The sequence below is a fragment of the Bubalus kerabau genome, chromosome 8 (assembly GCF_029407905.1).
Source record: "Bubalus kerabau isolate K-KA32 ecotype Philippines breed swamp buffalo chromosome 8, PCC_UOA_SB_1v2, whole genome shotgun sequence".
Classification (NCBI taxonomy): Eukaryota; Metazoa; Chordata; class Mammalia; order Artiodactyla; family Bovidae; genus Bubalus; species Bubalus kerabau.
In genome coordinates, this window is record NC_073631.1 from 70,663,449 (window position 1) to 70,689,630 (window position 26,182).

General features: G+C 40.2%; 1 protein-coding gene across 11 annotated transcripts in view; it reads right to left on the reverse strand.

The window, feature by feature from the left end:
* The window catches only part of CREB5 (cAMP responsive element binding protein 5), a 441,056-nt gene that overhangs the window by 81,568 nt on the left and 333,306 nt on the right, over positions 1–26,182 (reverse strand). For 10 of the 11 annotated variants that reach the window (XM_055590513.1, XM_055590516.1, XM_055590510.1 and 7 more), the window contains 2 exons: positions 24,129–24,255; positions 17,725–17,835 (listed from right to left, as the gene is read on the reverse strand). In XM_055590513.1, coding sequence (XP_055446488.1) covers positions 17,725–17,835; positions 24,129–24,255 — 238 coding nt within the window. The remainder of the gene's footprint in view (positions 1–17,724; positions 17,836–24,128; positions 24,256–26,182) is intronic. The other variant, XM_055590508.1, reaches the window with a different exon arrangement.

Below are 26,182 nucleotides of genomic sequence, written 5' to 3' on the forward strand. Positions count from 1 at the left end.
GAGAAGCCAACCTAATACTGCAGGGCTTTACGGGATCCCAAGAAGTTCCGCTGGAATTTGATTTTGCAAGGGTCAATCATGGGGTTGTGGTCAGGGTTTTGTTTAAGATTCTAAGATTTAGATAATCCTCAGATAACTTCTGGAAACCAATATGGGCTGAATTGTGCAGACAATACATACATTGAAGTCCAAACACTCAATACCTCTGAAAGTGACTATATTTGGAGATGGGACCTTTAAAGAGGTCATTAAGGTAAAATGAAGTCCTATGAGTGGGTTCTAAAATCTAATATGATTGACATCCTTATAAGGAGAGGAGATTAGTATACAGACACACGAGGAATACCATGTGAAAACACAGGGAGAAGGTTATAAGCCAAAGCCAAAAAGAAAGGCCTGGAACAGAGCCTTTTTTCACATCCTTCAGGAGGAACCAGGCCTGCTGACACCTTGATCATGGACTTCTACCCTTCAGCACTGAGAGACAACACACTTCTGTTGTTTAAGTTACCCAGTCTGTGGTACTGTGTTATGGCAGCTCTAAGAAACCAATAGAGAAACTGTTTTCTAAGTGTTCTAATGTCCAGTTTCTCTTTCTTCTTTCAAAAATAGCCTTGATCACTAAGGACAACTAGACATAGTCTTTTGGGGTCTAGACTTTCATCCAAGCCTCAGCTCTCTGACATGCTCAGTCCCTCAGCTGTGTCTGACTCTTTGCGGCTCCATGGACTATAGACCACCAGGTTTCTCTGTCCATGGGATTTGCCAGGCAAGAATACTGGAGTGGGTTGCCACTTCTTACTCTGGGGAATCTTCCCCACCCAGGTATCAAACCTGTGTCTCTTGCATCTCCTCCACTGACAGGCAGATACTTTACCACTAACACCACTTGGGAAGCCCTCAACTTTCACTCAAATAGTGAAAGCAAAGCAAGAAAAAGCAATAGTCTGTGATCCTGGTTGAAAATTTCCCAAGTATATAATTATAGATGAATGACAGCTAGTGGGGTAGTAATTTATATTTCAAGAACTCATAGACATAATTTCTAGGTGGAAAAAAATGTTGGAAAATGGTAGTGTTATTAACGATGAGGAGGAGGTGAAGGGCTTGTTCTCTGAGATGAAACAAGAATATAGAATCGCTTCAATTTCAGCCTGGCAGGGTAAGATTTCTTCTTTCTCTAGGTCATCTCCATCACTCCTGTCTTTGGTTTTGGTGCTAAAAAGAATCAACCAATTGATCCAACATCAAAAAGTCACAATATATCAATCAAATGTGGAGAATGGAGCACTGTGGCTATTTTTAAGGGCTATGAATATGTCAGTATCAAGCCAGTAAAAGATAGATGCCTGTCTTTGCTCATGACGAATCCTAGGGACACTGATTTCTATGCTCATGTGATCATCATCCCTCTGGTTTCTAAATCCAGTAATGGTGTGAAATAGACATAATGGAGCTCACAGTAATAAAAGAAGAGAAAGTTCAAAACAAACTTCACTTCGGAGATTATTGAGTTGCCTTTAAAAAAAAATTAATATTGGGTTGGCCAAAGTTCATTCGAGTTGTTCTATTTTTGGTGAACCCAATACATCTTGACTTTGTAGTGGTTCACTCTATAAATGCCTATATTAGGGATAGCTCCAGGGATATGTCCCCCTCAGAGAGAACTGTGTTTCCTTTCCTTCACAGTGAAGCCCAGGTGGCTGCCTCTACAGCAAGTAAAAAGCACTGTCTCCAGGGATGGTGGGAGGGGACTCTTGTTCACACTACCCCATTCTTCTCTCAACACATGTGGATGAACTCTTTCAGATACATTATGGAATAAAAGGCTTTTGTGGGCAGTCCTGGGAAAGCAACCATCTCTGGCATTTCTTATGGAAAAAAAAAAAAGTGTTTTGAGTTCTGAATGACTGACTTTTAAACACACTTTGGGAACCCCAGTCCTGTGTGAGAGTCAGGAATGGCTTGAAGGCAGAAGAACTGCTTGCAGAAGATCCACCTTGGAGTTCCAAAGGCAACACTACAAACTTTTGAAAGGTGCTCAACCCCACAGCACTTTGGGTAACTCAACAAGCTTCAGTCAGATAGAAATCTATTAGTTGAACCAGTGTGTAGAAAATCCACTGTGTGCCAAGTAATGTGTTCATCAGAATGTGTTCTTGGTCTTGAGAAACTCAAAGCCTAAGATCCAGACAGAATTTTGTTCTTTTAAATTTTATTTGCTTGAATAAATATCAAACTACATTTAATTAAATTTTAGAAATTACCTGCCAAGTGATAATGGGAAAAAAAATTTCTCGTTTTCTCCCCAAACATTCACGCCATTTTTCCAATTAGTTTTTGTTTTCTTAAGAGTTAGACATATAAAAGGGTTTTCTACTGAAAAAGGACTTAAAAAGCAAGGGGATTTTAAATACTGATCTGCAAAACTGTTTTACCTTTTTCTTTTTCATCATTTAACACAATTTCTAAAGACCAGATCTCCACATGAGTTTCACACACTTTAGAATAGTTTTTGTTAAGGAAATCTTCGTTTGTCGATCCCTTAAATCCATCTCTTCCTTCAAACAGATTTCTGTGTTTGAAGGAAGAGATGTTATTTGGGTTTCCCGAACAACAAAGTACATCACAATCTTAGAAATGGAAGGCCAAGTGGCTTTTGTGATAAGCAAGACCTCAGAGGAAAAACAGAAAAGGGAAGTGCTCCCTTTTCTGTAGCTTGTCTGTAGCTTCAGGGAATAAGTGGCCAAGGGTGAGTTTTATGAGATCTGATTGTACCATTCAGAGAATAGAATTTATATATGTACATAATCAATTACCGATATTTTCATTGGATCTGCCTAAGTCATCATGCCTAGAACTGCATCCAAGTTCCCTCACCAAGTGGTGTGTAAATGCTGCTTTTACAAAAGTCTCCAGTTTCCAGCCTACATATCAGCCAGTGATTTGCATAATCCTTAATACCCACCCCCCAAGTCCTTTTCTCAGCCACCGGCTGCAAACAAGATCTGGTTCAATCTTCCCTAAACTAATCCATGCTAACACCATTTAGAAGGGAGACTATTCCGTGTAAGTTGGCACAGCTGAATAAGCTCCCCATTGTATAAATGGCAGTCTTAGGAGAAAGACATTAATGAATATGCCAGTGGGCAGAGTCCTCAGCTACTTAGTTGCTTGCTGGACCCTAACTCTGGAAGAAACTTGAATGTTTTTTTAACCAAGGTAAGGAATTTGTCTACCTCCCTGTCTGAATCCTAATAGCTCTTCAAGACCCAGATCAAAGCAACAACTTCATGAAAACTAAACTGGCCTGACCCTCCAAGTCTCCTTCTTGACACCCAATAATCAGTCTCTCTTTTGACCTCAAATACAGGTTTTGGTAATTTTTCTTTTTTTTATGACCCCTCTCCCCAGCTGTGCTTAATACATGTTATTTAGTGTCTGTGCAAAATCTGTAACTGTAGCTTAAACCGTATTTGCTTCCTGAGTACATACATGCATGTATATATACATACATGTTTTAGGTAATTTTATTCTCCTAATGCTGTTTATTTTCTAGCACCTCCAGGACTTTGGTCACTCTGTTTATTCTCCCTGCAAAACCCTTCCTTCTCACTCTTCTGATTTGCTTAAGTGTTAGTTGCTCAGTTGTGTTCAACCCTTTGCAACTTCATGGACTGTAACTCTCCAGGCTTCTTTGTCTATTCTTGTCCAGGCAAGAAGACTGGAGTGGGTTGCCTTTTCCTACTCTAGCAGATCTTCCTGACCCAAGGATTAAACCTGGGTCTCAGGCATTGCAGGGTTCTCTCTCACATTGAGGGGCAGATGCTTTACGTTCTGAGCCACCAGGGAAGCTCTTCTGATTTGCTTAGACCAGTGCTATTGGGTAGAAATTTCTGTGATGATGGAAATGTTCCTTATTTGTATCATCTAATATGGTAGTCACTGGCCACATGTGGCTTCTAAACACATAAAATGTGGCTAGTGAAACTCAAAATTGGAGTTTTTATTTTATTTTAATGAATTTAAAATTTAAATAGCTACTTGTAGTTAGAGGCCACTGTGCTGAAGAGCACAGTAGCTTGACTCATTCAAGAGGTCCTCCTGGAGAGCCACTCTGGAGTTCTCAGCACCAGCACTGTGAAGGTGGATTTGAAATACACTTTGTATTTTACTTTATCATAATATATAACACAATATACTTAGCTATCTATGTATTTACCGGATTCCCTCATTGGACTGTAAGTTCCTATAGTTAAGTCTTAATCACAGTTTTCTCTCCAAAAACCAAATATAACATTGGTATTTTGGAGGGGCTCCACAGTGTTTTCAATGAAAGGATGAATAAAAGAACGGATGGCTCGGTGGACTGGTAGAGACATGTCTACGTATATAACAAATCTACAAAGCAGATCTCTTGGAACCAAGTGAGCTGGGAACTAAGAGATTGATGGTGGTGATGTGACAAATTATCTTTGTCTAAGGAACATGCACGGCTCTTTAGCTTATCTTTCCTTACAAATGCAGGCCCTGTCTTCTGCATCACTGGAGCTGAGGAACAGTGCTTGTAGAGCTCCTGGTCATTAAGCCATGACTCTGTCCAGACTTGCTCTCTAAGAAAATTCCCAGGAGATAAAGTTCACTGCAATGATGGAGTGAGATAAACACGCTTTTGCTGTGATCCGAAGTTCTCACATACCCCATACTGATCTATAGAACAGCTGGGATCATTCATCAGATTTGAAAATAATCAGGTCTTCACACTCTGTTATCACGGGTATGGTTGTTCCAAAGGGTATGTTGGCAAAGCGCCTTCTTAACCACATACTAGAGACTCAACCACCTCCATCCAAGTGACTGACTGGGGAGCTCTCCTTCCCCAGCATTTCTTCCAAACCCATTTGCAGAGCAAAAGGGAAATTCTCATTTAAACCAATAACGATCCTTGGTGTTTTGGAAGAAAATAAATGCTGAAAGTTGGCATGGTACTGCTCATGTCATTTTAGGGTACATAGTTGAGTCTCATGGCTAGACATATTCCAAATATTTGTATAATTTCAAGTAATTTGTACAGACATACTAAAAGTCTATTTTAGGCAGTGGAATTTAATATATATTTCTTGGTGAGCCTTTCGTCTTTTGTGTAATTTTAGCCCTAATATTTTAACATGAAAATATTTAATGTTACAAAAATGTTTTCATATTCATATGTTTGTGAACCTCCAAACCATAAAACAAGAACATGTGTTTGAGATTCAAAAGTATGCTGCATTGAAGTCTGCTTTCTAAAATAAGCTTTTAACTATTTAAAAACCTTTTTATAAGTCATTTTTATTTTTACATATTTCAATTAATTGGTGAATTCAAAGCAACAGCTGTGTAACTCCCATGGGTTTCCATATCTAAGTCCCTTTAAGGAGCAGAGTAATTCAGTGCATTAATCAAAACTAGGATTTGAATTCTATAACTGAGTTTACCATGACTTTGCTGAATGATCAAAGGTAAGGTACTTAATCTCTCTTAGTCTCAGTTTTCTCTTTTATGAGACTATGGACTTTGTACAAGTATGTTTTAAATATCATGAATTAAACCAGTAAAAGAAAGAGGAGGATCCTTTGAAGCAGGGGGAAAATAGGAAAGAATATATACAGAGAAATTACTGTGTGCCAGGGATTGTGTCAGACGATTTCCCTGTAGTACCTCACATAATCCTGAAAATAACTCTATAAGTGAGTCCCTACCATTATCCCCATTTTATAGAAAAGAAAATGAGGAACAGAGAGTTAAGCAATCAGGTTATGCAGCTAGGATTTAGAGCCAGGCAATCTGATTGGAGGGTCTTTGTTCTCAACCAATGGTTTATTCTACTTCTCAAAGAAAAGACAAAAAAACAAACTCATCTTGTTCTTAATTCCAGTTGAGAGCCATAACTCCCATAAGAGGCTAGCTTGATTGACCATCTGTGTGAAAATATTCTACAGATCTTAAATTATGAGCTATCAATCATTACTAACATTACTGTTAAAGACACAGAGACCTGGTATTATCTAATTTAACATTCAAGGTTCCAAATATTAAAAAATAACCCTCAAATTCCAAGACCTAAAGTAGTCTGAATTTTTGCTGGGGTGCAGATTTAAACTACATTGGCTCCATAGCTCTGGGAAGGACCCTCCATCTGATGTGGTTTTCTCTGCCTGTTTTCCTGGGTACAGGGAGGTGACTTGCTACCTTCATGGGTTTGGGGATTCAAAACAATGCCAGGCAAAACTCTCAGAAATGTCAGGGGTCTAATGCTCGAAAAAAAAAAAAAAGAAAGAAAGAAAGGGGGCTTAGTACATAGTTGACACTAATAATAAATATTTGCCAGTTAATTAACACAGCTTCCACCCCTACTAGAATAGTCAGCATGCTGTTTTTAGACTGCTAAAACAGAGCTCCAGCATGAGGGTCAGACTTCAGAGCAGGGTTCAAATTCTCAGTCTGTCTTGGGTTGGCTTAGTGATCTTGGGCACTGTTCTCTGACATTAGGAGGGCATGGCAACCCCCTCCAGTATACTTGCCTAGAGAATCCCATGGGTCACAGAGTCGGACACAACTGAAGCAACCTAGCATGCTAGGTATGGGCTTCCCAGGTGGTGCTGGTGGTAAAGAATTTGCCCTCCAATGAAAGAAACAAGAGACATGGGCTCAATCCCTGGGTCAGGAAGATCCCCTGGAGTAGGAAATGGCAACCCACTCCAGTACTCTTGCCTGGAAATTTCCATGGACAGAGGAGCCTGGTAGGCTACAGTCCATAGGGCTGCAAAGAGTCGGACACGACTGAGCACAGACACACTGATGGCCTAGGCAGGAGCTCTGATATACATCTCAGATGTACAGATCTGAAATCCGACATCCACATTCGTATACACCTGAATCACTGTGCTATATCCCTGAAGCTAACACAACACTGTAAATCAACTATACTTCAATAGACACACAAGCAAACGACAAAACAGACATACTACCTCATAGGACAGTCATGAGGACGGAATGAGCTGAGATAACATGTGAATGCCTACTCTGAGAGCTTTATGTGCAGTTCCTCACTGAATCTTTACAACATAAAAATCACATGGTCACATGGCCCATAATCAGCATTCAATGCCTGTTTGATATTATTACACAATTAGTTACTCACATTCACTGATTTGACAAAGAGACATTTTGTGTTAACTCTGTGTTAGGTAGTCAGATACTTCCCCTGAGGGAGCCTAGGCACTACGAAGGAGGTTACAGTCTGGTTAACATAGGACTCACGTAACCTTAAAATAATACTCCATTAATATCACTCCATGAGCATTAAGCTACTTTATATTTTCAGTTTAACTTTCTTGCTTGAGAATAGATTCAGTGACATTTAACCATCCAGTGGTAACATATATCCAGCAGTAATGATAAAATTCAATCAGTATAAATCCATAGACTTCCATCATGTTGGTGAAATAAAAATGTCAGAGGTTGATGTCTCTTAAAGGGGATAAGAGTAGGATCCATATAATCCTATCTCAGGTAAATGTGAGAGACACGAACGTAACTTCAGTTTATTTAAGGTACTCAGGTTTATATTTAAATAAGCAAAGGCTTGGTTAGGTAAACACAGAAAATGTGGAAGAAATACATTCATATTCCTAGGGGAGCCAACACTTTTGCAATAAATAAGTCAAATAACTATGAAAATCAGAAAGCGTTAAGGAGATTTCTTAAACCCTCCAAACACTGTGCATCCAAGCAAAAAAGTCATATAAACAAAACTGCTAAATATATTTTCAGACATGCATTGAGTTTTAGAGACAAAAATATAATTAGTAAAGTAAGGTGGTAAAGTCAGCTAACTATTAAGAACTTGAAAAATGCAGCAGAGATAGGATAACCTGCTCTATCATTTGTTCCCTGCATTCCAATACTCACCCCAATGAAGAAAAATTGCCTGAAAGTACAGAAATGTAACCAAAGAGAAAAATCAAGTCACAAATAAATATAGAAAAAGATGTGTAAACTTATTATAATGTAAGAAATACAAATAAAAACTGGCTAAGATTTTGTTTAAAAATGAGAATGTTTAATACTTCTGAAAATGCTGTAAGACAGATATCCTCCTATGTAACAGGAATTAATGAAAATTAGTGTAAATTTTAAGAAATTTGGTGTGTGTGTGTGTGTGTGTGTGTGTATATATATATATATATATATATATATATATATACACCAAATCTTTAAAATGCATATTCCTTTTGACTTGGTAATCCTAATTCTGGGAATCTATTCTAAGGAAATAATCAAAGATGTAATTAAATAATTTCAGATCAGCTTTTTGTTTGATTTATTTTTCTAATCAAAGGGTTAATTCTAGTAGAGAAAATCTAAATACCCAGAAATAGAAATAAAGTGAATTTTTTTATGTGATAGCCATAGGATAAATTATACAATTAATAAGATTTTTCAAAAGATATTGTGTGATATGGGCAAGTGCTCATAATAGCACGTGAAATTTTTTAAAAGCAGGACATACACCAGAAGTCACAGGCAGGGCTTCTCTGCAGAGCTGCACTTGGCCATGGTAGGAAGAACCCCAGATACCAATGCAGGGATTTGGGAAATTGTGGGAAGGATTCTCACCTGCTCAAATATCTCTCTCCCACCCACTTGTCATGGGTCCTGAAATTCTACCACTGGTGAATCAATCATCTGAGTTAAGTCCTACCTTATCCCTGGAACTTAAAAAAAAAAAAAAAAGCCCAAGTGTACTGGGCAGCATAGTAAGTCACAGTAATATTTCCATCTAAATTGGTTTATCAGATTTTCTTTCCTTCATTTTATCAATAAACGTTTTTACTGGGCACTTAGAACATGCAGGAAAGATGCCAGCCCTGGGACATGGCATGACATTGGCCTCTATACTCAAGGAATTCACAGGCTGGCAGTGAGGCAGGGACACAGGCAATAAAGCCTCTACAAGGAAGAGATAAACAAGGTCCAAATGGAGTCTACCCCAGCAGAAGGCGTGGCTTCTGCCTACCTGAGGCAGTTGAGAAGACTTTGCTGGAAATGTACATCTGAACTAAGACCTATTTTAAAAAGTGGAGTACTGTGCAGAGCAAAGGAAATAGGATAGGAGAGGCAAGACAGCCAGAGAGAGCCAGAAACCCTCAGAACATCGCCAGGCTCCTGGGAGGGCCTTTCAGAGAGTGACCATGATACGTGGAGCCGAGTGGAACAGAAGAGGCTGGGAGGGACACAGGACTGGTACCCTGGAAACATGGGCACATTCCCATGTGGAGGTGCCAAAAGAGAGAAGGACATTCCAGGAAAGGGTGCAAGCGAAACACTTGCCAGCTCTGAAATTCTATCCAAGTGTGCTCCTGTTCCCTCTTTTTCCTCAGATGCTGGCTTGCTACTGAAATCAGGTTACTGCCTTGTCTCTGCACTTTTAATCTCTAGAATCCAAGGCCACAATTGGATGAAAATCTTGTCCTTAAACACATCTTCTGTCTGGTGACAGTAAATAGGATTTCAAAATAAAAAATACTTAATGTATTTATTCTTATTGTTGGGACTCGCCAATTCTGAGAACCTAATGATTCATCTTATTCATACTAAGGCAAACAAAATATATAAAATATGGAGTACTACAGTACAGCTAGATTTTCCAACAAACAAAGGATAGAAAGGCCATTCTAGAGGATACCAATAGGAAAAATATACTCCTGGTTAGTTTTGGATTTGAAGACGGGATTCTCTCATTTACTTTCCTTTTTTAACAAAAGAAAAATCCCAAACCTTTAGGAAAACTTTGCCTCCTCTATCTGCCCCCATGTTCTGCTTTCCATCCCCCTCAAGGCACAACTTTTCTGACAGATCTGCTGTATTTGCCACATAAAAAACCAAATCAAGGCAGAACCATCATCCCAAAGTGCAAAGCAAACTTTCGTTATTAGTTGTGCTGGCAAAAATCTTGGAAAGTGTAAGCAACACAAAGTCCAAGAAAAAGACCAAAATATATCACTGCAAAGCAGAACTCCTTGTAACAAGGTTTATAAAATATCCCTTTTTCCCCCTTGGCTATTCTTACACAAGCTGAACTTATTTGTACAGCGTTGCAAAGCAGACAAGGAAACACGCACACACACACGTACACAAATACACAAAGAAGACGTGCCTGAAGACTGTCTGAGAGGGGGTGTTCCGAACCAGACCGACCGTGCACAGCGTCCTTGCCCAGATGCATTTGACTTCAGGCTTGGGAACGTTAAACAAACACAAAAACAAGAGCCGGCGATGCGCGTGCTGGGCTGGGTGACAGAGGCAGCGAGCAAATATTGGGATTGTGTTTCACCTGTTGCCATGGTTACCAAAACAGGGTGGATACTTGCAGAAAGAGAAAGAAAGAAAACTGGGAAGACAATGAGTCCTAGGAGACTGTCTGAATGTGTGTATGTGAAGACTCTACTGAGGGTGGAGGAAGGGAGAGCCCAGAGAGAGTCAATGGAAAGGGACCTTTCAATACCGCTTTGTGTTGGGTGCTTGGAGAACTCTGTCATTGCTCCACACCAAGGAGAAACACATCTCCAAAAGCCCAAGTAAGATTCACGCAGTCCCAAAACACACAGCAGTGAGATGTGGGAACTTTACTTTTGCTCTGTGGCAGGCAAAATCAAGGCAGTTTATACTGAGTACCAAGAGATGTAATACTCATTGTGAATCCACACTCTGCGTGACCAAGAAGAATAGCTGAGTGGTCTCATGTTGAGAACCCCAGGTCTCAGGAATAATTATAGAAAACTGAACCCATTCCTTCAGGCATTTGGATGATCAACTTCAACTCCCATTTGATATAAAAGGGGAAAGCTGACTGATCTTCATCTTCCCAGGTACTTTGCCTCACTAACCAAACTCTACAGACAATGCTTCAGGAAAGACTTCCTTAGAAAGTTCACTATCACGGCAACCAGCAGATGGCTTTCTCTGTCAATTCCTGACTAGCACGTGGAGAGTGAAGTACTATAAACTGAAAACCTGGAATCCGGGTTCTAATTCCCCTTCTTTTGCTAATTAGCTATGTGACCTTAGACCAGGTATTAACTGGAACTTCAGACTGTTGTTTCTCAAAGGAAAGAATTTTACTAAAATAATCCCTGAGCTCCTTTCCTGCTTTGGAATTTGGTGATTCATAAGCAATTGATCATCTCTCAAATTCTCATTTTCAAAACAAATACAATCAAATGTATAATCCCATATATTTAGGATCCTGATCAGCACATGGAATGTAAACACAGTAGGAATTTATTCTGTTCTATGGCAATATAAATAAATGGTTGTTAGCACCTATCAATGATCTCACAATCTAACCATTTACATTGTACCAAAAAAGATGATATATTCCCCAACTAAGCTTTCTACAGTTTAAATGGGTGAAGTGGTAATAGCATGTGAAAGGTTATATTTCAGCCAAGAAAAAGGACTCGGGGCTTCTATGCGCTCTCAGAGTTGTGTTGTTGCTTTTAGTCCTTTAATTCAGCACTTGTCCTGGCCAGACAGCAATATGAATCAGCCTTCTCTCCAGTGTTTAGATGATGAGGACTAGAGAAGTTAATAGGTTACCGGGCCTAGCAATTAATTTGAGTCTCATCTCCCTTTAATACCACTGAGTTTTACTTTTATAAGGACTTGCTTTGATTCAGAGTAAGTTATCATGAGGACTCCAGGGTCAGGGATTGACATAGTAGAAACAGGACAAAAATCAAAGACGGGCTCAGGGCCTGGTCATGCCACTGGATCATGATGGAAAGTCACTTAAAAAACTCTCCGTGTCTATAAAATGAGATAGTTATACTTCCCTATTGACCCTATAGGGGTTGCTATCAGGCTCCAAGGAGACAATGTATACTTTACAGTTTGGAAAGTGCTCTACTAATATAAATTCAAAAGACGAACATTCCCACTGCTGGCAAAACATTATTGTTTAGGGTCAGGAGCAAGAGCCCAATACCTGGGTTAACATCCCAACACCATTGTTTTCTTTTCAATCAGCTTATATGTTCTTCACAAGTTACTCAGTCTCTCAGTTTATCCATTTATAAAATGAGATTAAGAATAGTACCTCCCTCAGGGGATTGTTTCAAGAATTAAATGAAATAATGTACTGTAAGATGCTTAACATAATTTTTGCCACCACATAACAAGGGATTAATTAATGTTAACAATTACTGTTTTCTACTGTGGTGCTTTATACTGCTCTTAAAATGATATCCATCAAGAGTTAAGATTTTTGCTGTTGTCACAGAATCTTACCCAATTCCTCCTCCCAGAATTACCCAATTCACCTCCATACTGGACAGTGGTTTTTCATAGCACCAGAGGAGCAGGATTCTGAAAAGAATGGTCTCCTTGGATTAGCCTATCACCACTTTGATCACTGGCTATAGGGCCACATGGCTGCTGGCAAGTGAAGGAGGGCGTCTTTCAAGTCAACAGCATTTCCTGCCTTGCCACAAAGCTTTTGAGAAGCAGACAGACTATTTATTCCCTGCTTTTTTATTCCTAGACATTTAGGAAGTGAAGCTGGGGATGATTAAAGCAAATAGGTAAATCGAAGGACTGCATTTCTCAAAACTGCCAGAGAGATGTTACCTGGAGACTGTCTTTTCATGTGTATAAATTTTCCAGGCAACTCCATATGGAACCAGACTTCTCTGTGATTTATCTATTGGACAGTGGGTGGCCAAAGGGCACCGTAGGCAAACAGTTATCCAGCTCGATAATTAGGGAGGGAAAAGGCAAACACAAACACACCCAGGTTGACATTCAAAACAAAGTAGAGATTTAACCATGGATTGCTCACTATGCCACCCCGGTTCTCATCTGCCAATCTGCCAGGAAGAAACTATTAGCCAAAAAAAGAAGCACTGTTAGTAATTTATTGGTACAGCTGATGGCAAAAGCACAATTCTGTGTAGAAGGGTGAAGGCCTGAGTTGGGGCCCAGCTTTGTGTTTACATGATAGCTTGGTCTCCTGAAGTCTTTGCCAGGTTTTTCTGTCCTTACTTATGAAATGAGGGATTGGGGCAAGGTCTTCACTAAGCGCCTTCTATCTCTAAGAGGCCTTGACGCTCCAATCCTATGGTTTCTTTCATTCATTCATTAATGTATATTTATGTATTCATTCAATGAACAGTAAACCTAACTGGATGAGGTACTGACTGTTGGTGACCAAAACACAGCACAGTCAGTCCATCACAATGGAAGAAACAGCCTTTAGCATTGATTGCTCTCAATTCCTCAGAGGGCAATGATATTCGCAGTTCTGTTTTCTAAGGAACAGATGTACTGCTTTCCTCTCAAGGAAAAAAATAAGATGGCTATTGTTTCTAGATATCTTTCAGACAAATCAAATGTAGATAGCTACTCTTACAACCTGAATACTTAGCTAAGCATTTTAACAATGTTTTCCTCCCCTTCTTAGCCCCACCATTGCCCCCTACCCACTCCATCCCATTCTCATTTCCAGGGCTAGGGTTTGGTTCCTTCTCATAATTTTAATTCAATTCAAGTCAATTAAATTCAGTTCTCATTCATGGGGCCTTTCTCAGTACACAGAGCTTACACAATGCAAGGATTATTTTCAAGGAGCTTCCAATCAATCAAGTCGGGGAGACACACATGTAAAACAAGAAATGTCACAATTGAAATGAGTTGGAATAAGAGGCAGTGAGGTTGGACCAATCAGTACAGCCATAGAGCTCTGGTTAAACTAAGCAGTAAGGTCCATGCTAACCAACCACTCCACATTTTTACAAGTTATCTAGAGGTCTACACTGTCCTAGCCATCCTTGTCTCCCATTTGTTTGTACATATAAATTAACCTAAAATGAATTTGATTTAATCTGCTGCTTACCAACACTTGGAACCTGTATATTTTTATCTAAAGGATCAGTGTTGTGATGAAAATGCTTTGCCATTAGAGTCTGAGACTTTAGCTTTTGCTAAATGATACGTCATTGGGCCAGTTTTTTTAACTAGGTGAAGCTCAGTCTCAGTTATAAAATGGGGACAATATCCCTGTTATGGGGCTGTCCTGAGAATAAAATCAGGTCAGAGCTATACATAACTTCTCCTTGGTGTCACTATTTCCTAGGCTTCCTACCCCTGTCCAAACTGACGGTGACTCGTGGGCAGAGTGGCCAGTGCCCTCTAGGAAAGGCTGTGTATATGCCGTTCTCATCATCAGGTTCAATATAATAGATAATAGTTGTCATCTCATCATTAATGAGACTCCAGACAGACAGATGTTTAGACAAGTTCTTCCCATGCTTTATTTATTTTCCAACCCTATTATTGACTTCTTTAAAAAAGAAAAGGAAAACCTTTGAAAAAATTAGATAGAATTGGTCTAATTCTCACAAACAGGAATGAGCACAAATCTACAGAACTGACAACACCGCATCTACATCATTACAGAGCCACACACACCCAGCAGAGGCTGGAAACAGGATCCCAGTCTGGTTTGCTTTTCCTACCCGTTCTGTCTCCTTCATCCTTCCCTTTCTCTCTGCTCATCCCCCTCCTTCTCTCTCTTTCCCCTTTGAGTGTTAAAACTGTCTACCAGATATCCAGTAAAAATTTCCTTCTAGCAGACCTTATTTTCATGAAAGACACTCACTGATCGTAGGACCCTGGGAGGAAGAGCCTATCGTCCTGTGTAGTTAGAAAGGTGGGAGGCTCTTACACCTCTGAATCTGCTCTGACCCTGAGACAAAATCCAGTATGCACATATCCACTTGTATTATCCAATGTTTGTTGGCTTAATTCTTCAGAAGAAAGATCCATAACACTAAATTATCTTTTGCCAGACTTATGATAAAATCAGCTTGGACAGATGTGACTACAGTCCACCAAAGTGCACGGCTTGATACTAATACACATTAAATCAAAAGAGAAACACGTGTGATTTCAATTTAGGATGTTGCAGATTAATGCACTGGAGAATTTACTGGGGACACTGGTTTGCTCTCTCCCAGAGGAGAAATGACCCATTCAGGGCAAGGAGAATGGATGCATTCTTTCGAACAATCAGTTATCAGCTTCTAACAAAGCTGTACATGGAAAGCAATCCTGCCTTGCGCTTCTGTCCACCTCCAGGACCTCTGAGTTTCACCGGAGATTCAGGACTATGACATCTGTCAGTGGCCAAAAGGGACTGTAAAATGGACACCCGGGCCCCAGGAGACAAGGTCTGCAGCATTGTGGGGTGGGCAATACCTCCTAGGCGGCTCTCTGGTTGCTCGTGTGCTCTGAGCACACACCCCACAGAGTGCCTTCATCACAATAGCCCATGTGTGACCTCTGGAAAAGTCCTTGAAAACAGTGAAACAAGAGTCTTAGCTGAAATCTGGAATCCATTCCAGCTTTTACACAGGAAGAAAATTAGGCATAGAACAACAAAGCCCATAGTTCTGAGAAACCTGTGGAGGCTCTGGCTGACATTAATATCATGGAAGATTTTTTTTTTCTTCTCTACTTTCTATCATAAAAACTTTTCGTCTAAGCAACCCAAAGCTGCTAGAAAATACTGTACAGTGAGTAGGTAGCAATAACTAGTTTCTCCAGTGAATAAAGTGAGCAGAAATCAGAATAGGGATGCTGAGTAATGTATTAAAAGTCATTTACTTAACGCTTTTCCAAGCTACTAGGTAAATGCTATTCTTCCAAAATATAAGTGGCCAATATTACAATTTTTCCCTTTGGATGAACAGGAATCCAAATTTGTATTGGCAAAAACAGGGTTAGGGGGTGGGAGTTTGGAGCAGAGGGAAAAGCTGTATCAACTCCATGATACAGTTCATTTGCCCAGACATCATGGATCTGGAAATATTCATTCACTTAGAACATGAATCAGCAGAGGAGTATGCCTTCTCAAAATTTAACTCGACAAACATTTGCAGGGTAACACTATTTTTATAAGCACAGCCCAATTCCCTTTTGTCTCCTGCTGATATTATTCACTATTAATCTACCCTATCATATGTTCTTATTTCATGCATATAAATAACTGTAAACCTGGACTCCCCTTGGAAGCATTTTCCTTCTTTGCCAGCAAGAAGAGGGATAGGATACTTCTGAGTCGAACGGTGGCATACAATCCAGGAAAATTCAACTGGCAGGGAAATTTCATTTGGAATTGTGTTTTAGAATCTCCTTCAAGTTTGTCTGGTGGGGTCTCTCAAAAGAGATACAGACCCTGAACTAAACTAGATGATTCAGAAATAATCCGACTGAAGGAGTAGCATTTAATGTTTTAGACCCAGAACACTTATTCATACACATGAATAACTTAATTTTGTTTCTTAAGTACCTTCACAGTTCATTTTTTATTTTCCTCTAAAAAAATGTAAATGGCATTACTCTGGTCTCCAAAACAGATGCCAGTTTGGATTTTACTCTGCCAGCAATTATTTGGTTTGGCTCAGCAGGGCTTGAGTTGAAAAAATATTTGCCGATTCCAAAAAGATTTAACGAGCTTTGCTGAAGATGCTGGTGCCATTTGGCATGTCACAGGGACTGCGGCCCAGCAAAGAGACCTCTCCCAACCACAGACTTTATGTGCCCGGGGTAGCCAACACTGGGAGTTCAGTTGCTTCCTTGGGTTAAGAAGGTGCAAGTCAAATGAGAGAAATTTCCAAGAGAAAGTGACCAAAGCCAGCATCCAAAACACTTACTGCCATTGAAGACAAAGTCCCTGGATTTTGATGGCTAATTTTCACAGATGTCAATAACATCCAACCTCAGCCTTCCGACATGGTCTCTATGCTGTCACTCAGCAAAGCAAAAAAATCTGCAACTTCTAAGCAAAAGCTATCTTTACCCAATATCAGATACAAAAACTTTGCTGCAGTGTATTTTGTTGGCATCTGACACCTTACCAACTGCAGTGTCAGAATGTATACAAAAACTGAATTATTCCCTCAAGTAATTTTGCTAAATGTAACCAGCAAATTGACTTTATATGGCCAAGACGAACAGACACTGCTTTTATTAATATTTAGTAGGATATAAATGCATGAATCTATCACTTTGATTGGAAAGAATGACTTCAGTGCACATCAATCTCATATGTTAAAAGTCACTAAATGTCACCTGAAATCACACATTTCAGTGTGAGCTGCAGTTACCCCAGGAGAAAACAAGACTCTGGTCTTTTCAAATCAATGTCACATCTGATGACTATAACACAAAAAATGAAAATATTTTCGTACTACTTGTGTGTTTAAAAATTACATCTTTGGTGGCTATTGGGGACAGGAAGAGTGGCACTGAAATGGTGACTACATTGAAGAAGAGAAACTCTGGATTGTTTTTTGTTAATTTCAGTTCCTGAACAAATATACACATATTTGGGTGTATCCCACCTCAACTCTTATGGATCTCCCCAAACTTCTAACAGTCCCTTTCACTAAGGCCACACACTGATCCAATGCTAGTTACCTGAGCATCCCACGCCAAGGTTCAGTAACTAATAGCCTCAAAAAGAGGGCCAAGTTCTGCACTGCTTTTCCACAGAAAGACCTATTCATTGAAAACAAAGACGGAGCCATCTACCTCATTTAACTGGAGTTTGGAAGTCAGAGCAGAAATCAAAAGAAAAAGTCATGCAGTAAGAAAAGGATGATTATAATTGTTATTTACCATCTTAGCTTCTGAATGCATTGGCTGGACTTGGGGAGAAGCACAGGGGTTGCTGAGATTTGGACCTTGCATTCCCAGGAGGTTGGAGTTCACTGACATTTGTCTCTCCATCTAAGAGAAAGGAAAGGAACAGAATCAGAAGTCTGAGAAAGGCAGTTGAGATTATAGACAAAGCTGCATTTCTCTTTCAAATGGATTGTGTAGAATTTCTGTGAATGAATCCAGGGAAAACCTGCAGTTTGGTAAAGGGTAAGCAAGGTACTCCTAAGTCTTGAACTCAGGCACAGCAAATAATTATCCAAAGCCGCATGTTCTAGAGAATAAGCCCAATGCCAAAGAGAACGATATTGTGATGGGAGATCATTTCCAAACAAAAGCAGGCAATACTTCTACAAAACCATGCAACACTCCCACAAGTGTTCACTTTGTAAACAATCTGAATACTACTCATCAAGCTTATTTTCATAGCTGCTGCTGCTGCTGCTAAGTCGCTTCTGTCATGTCCGACTCTTTGTGACCCCAAAGACAGCAGCCCACCAGGCTCCGCCATCCCTGGGATTCTCCAGGCAAGAACACTGGAGTGGGTTGCCATTTCCTTCTCCAATGCATAAAAGTGAAAAGTGAAAGTGAAGTCGTTCAGTCGTGTCCGACTCTTAGGGACCCCATGGACTGCAGCCTACCAGGCTCTTCTGTCCATGGGATTTTCCATTTCATAGCTATAAAGAGAATAACACATGCCTAGAAAAATGCTGGAAGGATATAGCATATACCAAATGGTTATCTCAAGCTATCTGTGGCTTTTGTGTTCTCCCCAAATTTTATACTGCAATGTGAATCATCTTAGCAGTAAGAAAAAATTCATTTTAAAAGCCACCCTATTAAAGATGATGTGTCTTCCTGTTGCTCTCATGACCACCATCAAAATGGTCCAGCAGAGGTATTTGAGCTGCTGCCCCTGGCACATCTTCTCTTCCCTGTTAACCTTGTCTGACTCTACACAGCAGCAGTGTTAGGCCTCACAGCAGGGTTAGAGCTCTGGAAGGTAAAGAAAGCAGTGTGGGTACTGAAGACATGTGATCAATGCCCCCCACTGTCCTGCTAGCCTGCCCTTGTGTCTACAATTAACATTCGATTATCAATATCTGAATTGAGTTCTGGCTTTTGTCTCCAGGGTGTCCCTGTTAAAAAATGAATCAGTAAAAAAATCTCTATTTCAGTCAGAAAGACTGTGTCTGACAAACATTCTCCATTTAGTAGAAAACCAACACTTTTTGAAGAACAGGAATAATGCAAGTGTACTTAATACTGAAATCATACAGAAAATAATTAAGACTTCCTTCAAGAGAGAAATAGTTACTTCAATGCAAAAGTTTTTCCATTTGCCAAAGGATGGAAATGGAAACAATGTTCGGAAATTTTAGGGAACCAGGTTTCTGCTCAAAGTTAGCCTAGGTAGTCTTAGAAAATAGAGTTCCTTATCAAAGGAGCTCATCAAACAGTGCAGGAGAGAAACCTCACAGATAAGAGTTGAGAGTAATAGTTGAACAAAATGACCCTTTAAGGTCCCTTCCATTGTTGAGATTATCACTGCAGTTCCTGCTGTGTCCACCCCAAGGGCAGGGTTGCTGTTAGGATACCAATGTGTGGATGAGCAGAGGTACGTGCTAAAAGCCTTGTCATGAATGACTGGGGCACACTTCCTATCACATCACAGTGAAGTACCATCAGCCATACCTTAGCCGGAATTAGTTTATCAGTTATCTAGCAGTGTATGGCTTTGTGAAACTGCTGCAAAAGGAGCTATTTAATGATGGTGAACTTTCTAGACCACTCTAGCAAAACCTTTTGTGTGCACCAGTTCAGCAAAATAAAATAGAGTTGTCCCTCAATATTCCCCAGGGATTGGTTCCAGGACCCCCCTCTGACACTAAATTCCAAGGTACCCGAGTCTCATATAAAAGGCATAGTAATTGCATAAAACTTATATACACCCTTCCCTATACTTTAAATCATCTCCAGATCCCCTAAAACACCTAATACAATGTAAATACTTTGCAAATCCAAATGATGTTTTTTGGAATTGTCTGGAATTAAAATATATGGGCTGGCTGCATTCATTCTCATATTCCCCTAAATCTTCAAGCAGCCTGAGTATTCTAATTTTTAAAAATTATTTTTTAAATCATTATAAAATATACATAACTTAAAATTTACTAGTTTAACTCTTTTTAAGTGTACAGTTCAGTGCAATAAAGTACATTTGTGTACTCTAATTGTTAAGTCATTGAGATTTCTCTAAAAAACGCTTATTACTTAGAACTTCCACTTTCCAGAGGCTGGTGGGTAGGAGAGTGGGATTAGCATTTGACCCTTTGTTCCAATTAGTGACCTTCTCCCAAAGAGAAATAAAGTCCAAAGGAGTTTCTGCTTTCAGTTTTCGGAGGGAGGATTGTTCAGAAGGACACATGATTGTCCAGGGTATTCCATCATGCTTTGGAGGCACCATTTTACAAAGAAGTGAGAGTAGCCTGCTTTCTGCTTCTGGATTCAGAGTCAGCCATGCTGCCTACTTTTTGGAAAAGTTACAGGCTATGACTGTTTCTACCTTATGACTCACAAATTAAACAGAATACTAAAAACAGGGCTGGTTTCTCTATCTTAAAAAAATTGCATTTTTCCACATAAGTAATTATATGGGGTTACCAAGAGCCTCTTCAAAACAACTATTTGGTGCTTTGTGCTAATAAACGCTCTGCCCATGAGTGTGGCTTTAATGAGTGGACTAGAATGAAGAGGTCAGAAGACGGGAGTGGCTTTGCTGAATACTAAGCAATACTGAGCACTGTACGTAAAACATCCAGGTAAAGGATATCATCTTTTTTGAGCTTCTTCTTTTCCCTTGAAATAAGTTGGAAAACAGGAGCCAAAAATGTCTGCAGTCCACTAGGCTTTTGTAATCATAAATGGGTATTCATATTCCCAAATAATTTCAGCTTGTGACTTTCAAGATCAGAAGTCCCGACCCAGTGAACTCCTGGAAGGCAAAGCCTATTTTCGCCTTCACCACATTTTCAGCATCTAGCACAGAGCTTGGCCCTTAGAAGGAGCTCAACAAAAGTTTAAGAAATAAATGAATGAACAGATTCATCATTTATTTCAGACCTAGGGCTTTGTGAAATTTGTAGCCTAACAGCATGTACCACAAATCAGTTAAGAATCTCACCTTCACCTACAGATACAAACTAATCTTTTATGCCAGGGGACACAAGACCTCTACGGAAAGTCCATGCTTGACAAGCTAAAATTATAGCACAAGGGCTGGCAACCTGATAATGAGGAAGAAAGGACCCAAACTTCTAGGCCCTAAAACTCTTAGTGACCATTGAAAAGCAGAGACATTACTTTGCCAACAAAGGTCTATCTAGTCAAGGCTATGGTTTTTCCAGTGGTCATGTATGGATGTGAGAGTTGGACTGTGAAGAAAGCTGAGCGCCAAAGAATTGATGCTTTTGAACGGTGGTGTTGGAGAAGACTCTTGAGAGTCCCTTGGACTGCAAGGAGATCCAACCAGTCCATTCTAAAGAAGATCAGCCCTGGGATTTCTTTGGAAGGAATGATGCTAAAGCTGAAACTCCAGTACTTTGGCCACCTCATGCAAAGAGTTGACTCATTGGAAAAGACTCTGATGCTGGGAGGGATTGGGGGCAGGAGGAGAAGGGGATGACAGAGGATGAGATGGCTGGATGGCGTCACCGACTCGATGGACGTGAGTTTGAGTGAATTCCGGGAGTTGGTGATGGACAGGGAGGCTTGGCGTGCTGCAATTTATGGGGTTGCAAAGAGTCGGACATGACTGAGTGACTGAACTGAACTGAAAACTCTTAGTAAGTGCTTTTAGATATCTTGCATTCATTTTCATTAGTTACATTAGTGTCACTCCAGATCATGGCTTCCCAATCTTGGCACTATTGACATTTTGAGCCAAATAATTCTTTGTCCTGGTAACTGTCCTATGCATTGTACACTGTTTAGCATCCCTGACCACAACCCACTAGATGCCCACAGCACTTTCCCAAGTTGTGACAATGAACAGTGTCTTCAGATATTGCCAAACATCCCTTGGAGGACAAAACTGATTCCAGTGAAGAATTGCCACTCTAGATGGACACTATTTTCGTGACAGCTGTACACATCACTGACATGGGTTTGAACTTCTGACTCTGTTATCTACACTGGCTCTTTACCATGTACTTGATCCTTTGCTTCTATTCTGAAGCATCAACATTTTTAAAAATTTTCAAGTACATGACTTCTCATTAAAACTTTAAAGACTCATTTTCTGTTCTACTCCTCTATTGTACAATGAACTGATATGGTGGAAACCAGTGCCAGGCAACCTTTTCTCTGGGTCTTTGCAGCCTAAATGCCCCACCTTTGCCCCTGGGAATGGTACACAGTTTATTCAAATTGGGAAAAAAGGTCACTGTAGTGATATTTTTCTGGAAAACACCTAGAATTTCTGAAAGGAAACAATTTTAAATGAAGGATTTAAAGCCTGGATGAAAACGGCTTGTGGTAGAAGTCTCTTGCAATTGGTGAGGTTGAATGAAATCCGGGATTGCAGTGTGGGTGGTGCTGCTTTCCTTCATCCAAAATGTTTAAGGTGAGTGAGGCAGGTAGTCAGCCAGCTCAGCTGTCCTTCTGACATTTTGCAAAGAATCTTTCTAGCCTGAACTACCTGACACTTACAGTGGGAAGACCTAGGTCTCTACAGTTGGGCCATCAAGCCTTTCTCCATCTCCCTGCTTCCAGATAAATGAGCAAATTCCTCATTCTGGGATGATCTGGGCTGCAAAACATGAGGAGAGATGCGTATCCTAGTCACTTGTAACTTGTAACTCTTCCGTTTCAAGCTGTGTGACATTAGACAAATCCCTCCAATGTCATACTCCTCAGCTTTCCATTGGTAAAGTAAGTATATTGATAATGACTGCAGTCATATTCCCACAGGACTGCTGTGAGAACAAAATGAAATAGCAAATGTAGACAGTTCCTTAGAATGCTAAAAACGTTCTGCAAAATATTCCCGATATTGTGGTGGGAGGATTTTAATTGAATTGTCATGTCACCTCTAGGGCTTTCGAGAACCCTTATGGCCCTGAAAATGGTAACACTAGGCATGTGCACTGAGGCAGAGTGCCAGGGAGGATGAAGACGTACACAGTGGGGATCCCATGGCAGGAGAGCAGGTTAGCTCTAAAACAGTCTGAATCTTCGTTCTATGTGAATCTATTGTTTTCAGGGAGGTGTAGTGTAATAACTCAGAAGTCAGACCACCTGGATCTACAACCTGATTCTGTCACTCACTGGCTCTTATTGATACTGAAACCAAAGCGCCAACACTTTGGCCACCTGATGTGAAGAGCTGACTCACTGGAAAAGGCCCTGATGCTGGGAAAGATTGAGGGTGAGAGGAGAAGGGGGTCACAGAGGATGAGATGGTTGGATGGCATCACTGACTCAATAGACATGAGTTGGAGAAAACTCAGGGAGATAGTGAAGGACAGGGAAACCTGGCATGCTGCAGTTCATGGGGTCACAAAGAATCGGACACAACTTAGTGAATGAACAACAATAAGCTCTTACTGACTTTGTCACTTAACCACGTTTCTCAGCCTCTTGTGCCTTGGTTTCCTCTTCTGCAAAGTAAGGGTAAGAAGAGTGCATACCTCAGAGATTTGTTGTGAGAGTGAAAGGAGAGAATGTATGGATCATGTAGTGGTTGAGAGAGAACTCCTAGGTTTGAAACTCAATGGCACTGCTTCTCAGCCAAGCTCGTTTCTTGCCTTGCTTTCTTCATTCAAAAATGGGGATAGTAATAGTGCATACCTGAGAGGATTGTTTCACAGGTTAATGAAGTGGTTAGAGAATGATTGGCACAAGGTAAGCATTCAGTAAATGCTGCTAGCACCATTAATAAAAAATAATATGCATGTATATGTGAGCACTTATTATGTACCATCATTATTATTGTTATTATTGTCATTATCACTCTGAGTCCCAGCTAGACCACTCACTGGCAATTTAAGGACACTATATGTAACCCAAGCTATAGACTTTGGAGTAGTCATACACTCCCACGTCCCTGGACAAATCCCATTCCCTGAGTACTACAAACTCACTTGTCACCAGCAAGAAGATGAAACTATACCTCATTATGGAAGCACTGAAGGATGGAGAAGCCAGCAAGATCCCCAAGGATACACAACTAGGCACTTAGAGCAAACTGGCACCCAGCTCAACTCTCCATCCATAAGAAGCTCTTTGCTTCCCCATCAGCTTAGATCTGCACACTTCCTGTACTTTTTCAAATGGGGCAAGCCTCAGCAGAAAGAAGCACTTACTGGCATCAAGACGGCAGAAGAGCCCGGCATTGTAGGGTTGGGCAGGGTCCCAGGCATGGAGGCTGGCATGGGCTGTCTCTGTCTGTTGTGAAGATGGAGCAGAGAAGATAGAGAGCCTGGGACAGGCCTGGGAACAAAAAAAAAGAAAAGAAAAGAAAAAATAGCAAACATTATTCCTGATATTCTAGGCAGGGGATTCACTGCCAGTTTTTCAAGTCCAGAACCAGTGGGGACAATACCATTACATGAGCAGCAGATCAGATTCCCTGATGGGAGCCACATAATTGAGGATATTAGGGAAATAATAACAAATAAAATATAAGCCTGGCTTCCTTTGCTGCTTCCTAGTTAATACATCAAATTCCACTTCATTTCCTGACCTCTGTTATCTAACTGATAGTCAATAGACAACAAGCCAGTAAATCTCCTACAATCCTTGCCTCTTAGGAAAGAGAAGGGACCTGGTAGTGACATCCTGCATGTTTACTCTGAGGTCTCTGCCCTCTGGAGGATCTTAGAGCCTGAGATCTGTGTGCATTTGTTTTATAACATTCTCCCATACTTCTGCCTGGAAGCCTGCCTGGCTTTCCTCTGGATATACTTTCACTCTCTGGATTTGCAGAGCCAACTTCATTCATAATTTCCCAATAGAAATCTGTTGTGACTTTTTCATAATTCTCCACTTTGAGTGGGAAAAAAACACAAAGCCAGGTCACAAACCAAAGTAGCTAGATCACAGTTCACACGATGCAACAAGTCTTTCTTGGGGCGAGTCTGGGGCCCAGCCCCCAATTACTGACCCCTCATTTTGTAATAACTCAAGGTGTTAGACTCTTTGACAGAAATTGATTTCAGCCTGATCTGCAGGTCTCGGGTAAGCTTTCCTTCGGGGAGTACATAGTTCTTTTGCTTCAATTTGCCAGAAAAAATTTTAAGAGCCTTAAATTGATTTAATGAGCCAGGGAATGTGGGGCTGAGGGAAAAGGGGAATTATTTGTGTTTATTAAAAATGGCAAACAAATAACCTCCTTGGCTCAATTCTCAATCTCCTGATGCTCTTACTCTGGGGAGCCATATAAATGTCAAACCATTGAAGTAATGACTTAACAAACAAAACAAACAAATAAATAAACACCCCTCAGAACCTCTGAGTCTTCCATGTGAAAGCATCTTATCCTCAATGCCATGATAGAAAAATAGTGCTTCCCAAATTAATGTATTTTCTTAAAAAAAAAAACAAAAAAACCTCTTAAGCTAAGAGCTGGGTAAAGATTGCAGAGAGATGTTCTCTGCAGGGCAATGCCTTCCTGTGTTTCAGGGAAGGACAGAATGAAGAACCTCTTCTTTGGAGCTCATGTGCCTCCCATGGGTGACTCACGGAGCCTGAACGGGGGGAAAGAATGCCAAGATATTCTTCCTTCACATTGCTGTTACGATTCCAAAGAAGATTCAGTTTTCCATTCTTTTCACCTGAAATCTCCCTTGGAAACACAGCTAGCTATCACAGTCACACATATCATAGAAGGATTAGTCCTAAGTTAGTCCTAGATATATATGTTTAGGAAGTTGTGTATATGAAAATATAAGAAAATATAAAAGTTTTACACAGAGTTTATGGTGATGTACACAAATTACAACCAGTTCTATTAACAGGATGTGTGTGAGTGGTTACATAGATAGGCTAAGCTGAGAAGCTTGTAACAATGACATGGGTGTTTTTAGAAAAGCAAATGAAGTACTATGGATATTTCTTGACATGTACACTTGGGACCTCTGTAGTACAGATGAACAGTAAGGATTAGCAAGGCCTTTGACGGCCCTTCAGCTTTTATAAGTCTAGGAAATGGCTGCTTTCAATCACTCCAAATTTCTATAGTTGTAATATCACTGGGTCAAAAGTCTCTGATAGTCAGAGCTCAAGTCAGAGAAGTATAAAATGCTGCTTGATCAACAGACAACTTTTGTTTTATATTCTCCAGTCTTAATGTTTTGTTTGGGACCTTTGCTAAAAAGAAAATAGCTATATATCAAAGTGTAGCATGTTTAATAATGGT